Source organism: Tupaia chinensis, unplaced genomic scaffold (genome assembly GCF_000334495.1).
Source record: "Tupaia chinensis unplaced genomic scaffold, TupChi_1.0 Scaffold144058_1, whole genome shotgun sequence".
In the NCBI taxonomy this organism is placed as follows: Eukaryota; Metazoa; Chordata; class Mammalia; order Scandentia; family Tupaiidae; genus Tupaia; species Tupaia belangeri.
Genome location: NW_006203910.1, coordinates 1,389,388 through 1,396,998, shown reverse-complemented (window position 1 = coordinate 1,396,998; position 7,611 = coordinate 1,389,388). Strand labels below are relative to the sequence as shown.

Here is a 7,611-nt window from a genome sequence, read left to right as displayed (position 1 = left end):
AGATTGAATTAGTGGTTTTCTTTCTAGGTTTTCCTTGCAGTAGAGATTTTCTGTCCAGATCCATTTAGATGCTTAAACACCCTCAGGGTCTACAGTAGGTCACCTCTTATCCACAAGGAATCGGTACTAAGACCCTGTGCGGGTGCCTGAATTTAGATAGTACCAAAACTTATATATGCTTTTTTTTTTAAGAGAGTTTTTTTTGCTATAGGGCACATGGGCTCACCAGAGAGAGAGAAAAACAGAGAGACAGAAAGCAAGAAATCACCCCCCAGGGGGGATGGTCACACCACAGTCCCTTCTCCTCCAGTCTCCTCTCAGGATCTTGGGCACGCACGCACATGCACCCAGCATTAGTTTCAAGCCACTGAGACTGGAACTCGAACCACGGTCAATTGTGTGGGAGTTCAGTGATATAACCATTGTGCCATCTGCTGATCTCTATATATGCTTTTTTTTTTAAAAAAAAAGTTTATTTCTTTCTTGAGTAAAAGAGACAGACAGATGGAGAAAGAGCATACCCAACAGGTTCTTGATGCAGTCATCTACTTCCGGGTTCAGCTAGCCTTGAATCTTGGGCACGGGTGTGTCTGGCATACTCAGGGAGGTCTTTGGATGAGAACCTCATGTGGTCAGCCTCCCAGAGCATCATGTTCTATTGCTGCACCACCATCTGACCCCTGTAGACTGTGTCGTTTTGATCTGATAACCAAGTTGGCTCTGAAGGGGTGTGTAACATACACACTGTGGATATGCTGCTTAAGGGGAGATTCACGTCCTGGGCAGGAAGGAGCTGATGGCGTGAAATTTCATTATGTTACTCAGAATGGTGCTCAATTGAAGACTTATGAATTGTTTATTTCTGGAATTTTCCATCTAATATTTTCAGACCATGGTTGACTATGGGTAACTGAAACCATGGAAAGCCAAAAAGCAGATAAGTAGGGACTACTGTACTCCAGACAGGATATGTGAGTCTCATTAATTTGAGGCAAGCTGAAATCGATAAGAAATTGCCTGACTCAATCTGTTGATTGGTCATTGAATCATCTCCCTCTCTTACTCAGTTGTGTTTTTGTTCTCAGCCGGAGTCAGATTAGCTGCTGAAGCATGGGTCGTTAATATTAATTCCCATGTCACAGTGCATGCAACCTCAAGCTACTGAAAAGAAGTCTTGTGTGTGTGTGTGTGTGTGTGTGTATGTATGTATATGTATGTGTGTGTATATATATGTAGAGAGCAAGTTTTCTATATACGGAACATAGGATTTTTTGCCTTTCAAAGAGGTTGAGTTCTCAAATTTAGTTTGGACATCAGTGGCTTACAATCCTAGAGGATTTTTTCCCCCATAGAAACAATGTTCGAAAGCAGGTTTAGGTTTCTATGCTAGCCACTCCCCCCACCCCAGGCCTGTTTAACCTAACCACGGGAATCCTGTCTTTTTGCAATAGGAATGTTATAATACCGATAAATACACCAAAGCTTATACTGATTAGGAGCAGTTTTGACTTATCTAGAGTAATAGTGCTTGAGAAACCCAAATTTAGAGAATCGACACTTTTTTTCCCTTCTGGACATCTGAAAGTTTCTTCTGGTGATTAGTAGGTACTTTAGAGGCATAGGGGCCGTGGTGTTGAGTTTTACTTTTTTTCCATAGGGTGAGTGTGCTCACCAGAGAGATAGGAAGAGAGAGAATGAGAGGGAAAGTGAGAAATCACCCCCTGGGGAGATGGCCATGCCACAGTCTTTTCTCCTCCACTCTCCTGGGATTTGGGGCCTGCACACACACATGCCCAGTGTGATTTTCAAGCCACCAGTCCAGGACTTGAACTGTAGTCAGCCATGTGGGAGTCCAGTGACCTTAACCACCACGCCACCTGCCAGCCCCCATGCCTTTCTTAATGAAAAATTTGAGAATGTACAGTATGTCATTAAAGGGCCTTTCACCAAAGTCATAAGATGTGACAGTTTTTAAAAACTTTATTTTAGATTTAACTTTTATTTATCATTATTGTTATTATTCTGTAATTTGCTACAGGGCATGTGTGCTCACCAGAGAGAGACAGAGGGAGAGCAAGAGGGAAAGTGAGAAAGTATGCTGTCAGGTCAGGGACTCAAACCGTGGCTTGCCATGTGGGAGTCTAGCGTCTCTACCACCATGCCACCTGCTGGCGCCGTAAGATGTGGCATATAAATGCAGTCAAATTATTTGTGTTACTTGGTAATTTGAATACCTTTCTGTTTGTATCTAATTAAAATCCTGATGAAGTTTGTTCGTTTTTTAAAGAGAAAAAAAGGCTATTCCAACTAAGTTTAAAAACCAAGTATAGGTCGTTGATGGGACCAGCAGGTGGTATAGAGGTTAAGGCAGCTGGATCCCACATGGCCAACTACATGGTTCGAGTTCTGGACCTGGTGGCTTGAAAATCATGCTAGGCACATGTGTCTGTGCCCAAAATTCGAAGAGGAGAATGGAGAAGGGACTTGCGGTGTGGCCAGCTCCCTTGGGGGCTTTCTCTCTTTGTTTCACTTTCTGTCTTCCTCTCTCTGTCTCTCCAGCGAGTGCATGCATTCTTTAACAAATTAAAAGGAAAAAAATTTTAGGTCATTGGAAATAGCATAAGATTGGTGAGTGGTTCCTAAAGCAAATAACAGTAAAAATTGCTGCTTCATAGGAAGTATTTAAATGACCTGTTGGTAATGGTTTTGCTGTTTCTGCTGGCTAGGAAGCTATGTTTTCTGTTTCTCTGCTGGCTTTTTTCCTTTATATATTTGTTATTTCCTATGTCATTTTTGAATACAAAGTCTAGCAAAAGTCTAGCTTAAATCAATATCTGTAGTATCTTTTGAAGTCCTGGCATTTGGAATGGATAATTAAAGTTCCAAAATAATTCATGAAAGGAAAAGTACTAACTTAAAGCCTTGTTGAGGTCTTATTTTTAAAAGAAAAGTTAGAGCTACTTAAATTGAACTTTAAAAAAAAAAACTCTTTTGGCTGGATTTTTTTTAACACTATCTTCACTATCTGTATTTTTATTTTTACATATATGTATGTGTGTGTGTATGTAAAAAAAATACACACACACAGATGAATCTGAATCTTAACTTTAAAAAGTATAAGTTCAGTGTGTTCTTCCCTGTCAATTCTTTATCCTACAATTTCTTGGATTCAGTTGCTTTAATGATAGTATTTTAAAGTAATAACTGTTTTTCAGCTGTATTTTGGGAACGTTGCAATGAATTACAGGACATTGAGAAAATTATGGCCCAAATTGAACGCGGAGAAGCAAGGATTCAACGAAGAATCAGTATCAAGAAAGCCCTGGATGCCAAAGTAGTATATTTTATGTTGAATTATTATTAGACTGTTCATTGGTAAGGGGATTAGCTTTGCCTTATTATTGCACATTCAATTAAAAGCACTGTTTTGTTGAAACACACAGATTGCAAGATACAAGGCTCCATTTCATCAATTGCGCATCCAGTATGGAACCAGCAAAGGAAAGAACTATACTGAGGAAGAAGATAGATTTTTGATTTGTATGTTACACAAAATGGGCTTTGATAGAGAAAATGTGTATGAAGAGTTAAGACAGTGTGTACGGAATGCTCCCCAATTTAGATTTGACTGGTTTATCAAGTCTAGAACTGCCATGGTATGTATTCCATTCTTAGCCTTCAAACTTGTTATTTTGAAAAATTTCCAACACCGTATGTTTTTCTCTTAAATTCTCTAGTTGGTTGTTAACATTTTGCCATAGTGACTTTCTCTCTTTTCTCTGCGAGTGTGTGTGTGTGTGTGTGTGTGTGTGTGTGTGTGTGTATAGGTCTTTATATGACATACATAGACTATAAAAATGTTGAATCAGAATTTGTATTCAGAAATATGGAAATCGATCTATATTATTTCTATCATCAGAGATATATATGAGTATATTTTTTATATTCATAAGGAGACGTACCTATATTTCTGACTCATTTGCAGATAAGTTACAGACAGCATGAGCATTCATCTGTAAAGACCTCAGCATGTATCATCTAAGAATAAGGGCATTTTCCTGTGTAACCACAAGCCCACCTGATCATGTTGACATTGGTTCGGTATTGTCATTTAACGTACAGTCCCTGCACAAACTTTCCCAGTTGTCTCCTAAATGTTGTTCCTAGCTGTTTTTAAAAACTGATGTCCCAGCAAGGCTCACATGTTGGATTTGGTCATTGGATCTCTTTACTCTGTTAATCCACAGCCTTTTGTTTTTCATGACAATGAGTTCTTTAAAGTACACATGAGGGGCCAGCAGGTGGTGTGGTGGTTAAGGTGCTGAACTCCCACATGGACAAGTGCAGTTTGAGTCCTAGCCCCAGCGGCTTGAAAATCACACCAGGGGTGCGTATTTGCATGCCCAAAATCCTGAGAGGAGAATGGAGAAGGGATTGTGGCGTGGTCATGCCCCCTGGGGGTGTGATTGCTCACTTTCTCTGTTTCTCCTTTGAGCACATGTGTCCTCTAGCAAAAATCTCTGAAATGTCCATGGGAGTTGCCTCGTAGAGTGTCCCACATTATAGGTTGACCTTATCTTTTGCTCATCGTTAGATTTAGGTTTCACATTTTTGGCAAGAATGCCACAGAAGTGGTATCATGCTTATTACTGCATCACATCAGGAGGCAGATTCATGCCAGATTACCACACTTCTGGTGATGTTGATTTTGGTTACTTCGTTAATATGGTGATCCCCAGAGCTCCATTTGAAAGGTACCTTTCTCCTTATGTAATTAAGCAGGTGACACTTGTAACAGTGTGAATGGCTTAAGGATTTGTTTTATTGAAAATACATTGTTGCCTAAAAATATTATAGGGGCCAGCAGGTGGCGTGGTGGTTAAGGGTGCAGGACTCCCACATGGCAGACCTTGGTTTGAGTCTTGGACCTGGTGACTTGCTTTCTCGTCTCCGCCCCCCAACTCTGTCCCTCTCTGGTCAAATTAAAATGAATAAATAAAATAAAGTTAAATAAAAACAATTCTTTTAAAAAGAATATTATAAAACAGAATAATTAAATAGAAAATATATTTTAACAGATTCAATTTCTTCTTCTTTCTTTCTTTCTTTTAAATTTGCTAGCAGCTCTATGTGAGAGAGGGAAAGGAAGGGAGAGGGGAAAGTACCCCCCCATAGGGCGTATTCACTGTTTAGTCTCGTCTCCTCTGTTTCATCATCCTGTCGGGATTTGGGGCACACACATACATGTGCCTGATGTGGTTTCCAACCCAGAGAGTCATGATTGGAACTGTGGTTGGCCATGTGGGATCTGACTTCCCTTAACCACTAGGCAATGGGTCCAGACTGTTCCATTACTTTCTGATGTGAGTTATGGTTCTGATAAATTCAGTAATGTTTATGATGATATTGAAATCCATGCAACACATTTTTAATGCTGGCATCATCAGTCTTTTGTCAGCCAATGTGATTTAGACAAAAATAGATTTATACAGCCTAAAAATGAAAAGCAACCAGAAACTAACAATCCAAATCATGGTTTTGTGACTAATCGTAAAATAGAATGCATTTTTCTTAGTTGTAATCGTAAATATTTTCATGTCTAAAAGTTCACTGGGGTGTGCAACAAAACTTAATATGCAGTTGGACTCATATTTTCAGAGCAAGTTGAGTAAAAAGCAAAGAAAAATCTGAGTTGCCATACTGAAGACATAAATTCTGGCAAATGCTTTATCACATCAGATATTTTTTAAAACTTTACCACAAATTTACGGTGTACTTGGCTCATGTCATTAGAATATGCTCATCAAATTTATGGGTGACATAATACTGGGAGAGCAAATACTTCAGAGCAAGCCAGGATCCAAAAGGAGCTAGAGCAGTTGGAATGATGGATTGGTTGAATCTAGCAACATGACATGTAATAGGGATACATGTAAAGTGATGTCCTGTACAAGAGAATGGGAAGAAGTGTGCGTACCTGGGAGCAAGATATGCGAGGAAGAAGCGAGAACAGAATTCAAAAGTTAATCTGAGGTTAGATAGAGGGCAGAGTTTTTTAGCAGGTTGTTTTTTTTATCATTGAAATATGCAGATTATTGGACCAGCAGTTGGCGTAATAGCTATGTCGCTGGACTCCCATGTAGTTGACCGCAGTTCGAGTCCCGGACCCGGTGGCTTAAACTCACGCCGGGCACGTATGCGTGCATGCTCAAGATCCTGAGAGGAGAATGGAGGAGAAGGGATTGTGGCGTGGCCATCCCCATGGGGGGTGACTTCTCGCTTTCTGTCTCTCTGTCTCCCTCTCTGTCTTTCTGGTGAGCGCACGAACCCTATAGCAAAAACCTCTCAAAACAAAAACAAGGTTCTGTTTTGGCTGTCTGAAGACTTTGGCAGTGAGCTAGTTCGCCTTTTAAGGCAACTTCTAGCTCAGTGCATCTATGACCATGTTTAGCAGAGAACGCCTTTCCAAAGCCACACATTAAAAAGGTTTAGCTGTTTGGGCTTTTCTGAATATAATAATATAATTTAGGGTGGCACTAACAGCTTGAAAAAAGACAAATGCCTATCTATGCTTGTCGGTGATCATGTTTTAACACAAACATGCCCTTCTCTGTGATGAAACATTTATTAAATTTTGAGTTTTATTTTAGTGATATTTTACTAATTTTTTAAAAGGCGTAATGCTGTTTTTGGATTCTGGACTCATTAAACAAAACCAGTAGGATGAACCAGATTCTCAGTGTAAGGAAAATCTGTAACTATTTGTAATGTGAACATAACTGTAGAACTATATAACCTTACTTCATTTCTCAAGAAAAAATTCAGTTTATTATTAACAGCCACTAGATGTCTCTAAACTCCCTTGTAAAGAATCTGTTTTTCTTCCATTTTCTTTTTACAAAGCATTTACCTCTGTCTTTGCCAAGAGTTTTAACTCTCTAGTGTATGTTTTCTAAAAAGCAGATACTTACAGTCAATCACAAAATGAAATTCTAGTTTTGTCTGTTAAAAATGAAGACGCTTCTGTCTTTACCTCCTAGAAGGTGGAATTTATGATTTCTAAAGACTCTTTAAAAATAGATAATTATTTATTTCTTATTTAAAGATTTTAATTGAACGTTTTTGTTTACTAATTTTTCCATCATGTGAAGTCTAGAATAGTTCATGAATAAGTTTTTGCTTTTTATTTCTGGATTTGGAGTCTGAGTAATATATTTTAAGATATGCATTCATTTGGACCATCTTTTTGGAGTATTTTATGATTGATTAATTAAAGAATTATAGAGACAGATTATTAGCATTCATTTGGACCATCTTTTTGGAGTATTTGATGATTGATTAATTACAGAATTATAGACACAGATTATTAATGTTTCTAGAAGATGTGTTTTCTCCTCATTTTTAACAACTGTTCTGTATAGCGAATCATTTTCACAATCTAGGAAGAAAAACAACTAGTCCTTGAAAGAGGCAGTTAAGATTTCTGAAATAAAGACAATTTGCTTCCTTGAAAAAGCCCATTTTAGGGACTGGTAGGTAGCGTGGTGGTAATGCTGCTGGAATCCCACATGACTGTGATTTGAGTCCTGGACCTGGTGGCTTGCTTTCTCT

General features: G+C 38.7%; 1 protein-coding gene across 5 annotated transcripts in view; it reads left to right on the top strand.

Annotated features, from left to right (window-relative positions):
* SMARCA1 (SNF2 related chromatin remodeling ATPase 1) overlaps nucleotides 1-7,611 on the top strand; it is a 107,844-nt gene that overhangs the window by 84,716 nt on the left and 15,517 nt on the right. For all 5 annotated transcript variants that reach the window (XM_006165846.3, XM_006165845.3, XM_006165848.3 and 2 more), the window contains exons 20-21: nucleotides 3,216-3,334; nucleotides 3,444-3,656. In XM_006165846.3, the coding sequence (XP_006165908.1) occupies nucleotides 3,216-3,334; nucleotides 3,444-3,656 (332 nt within the window). The remainder of the gene's footprint in view (nucleotides 1-3,215; nucleotides 3,335-3,443; nucleotides 3,657-7,611) is intronic.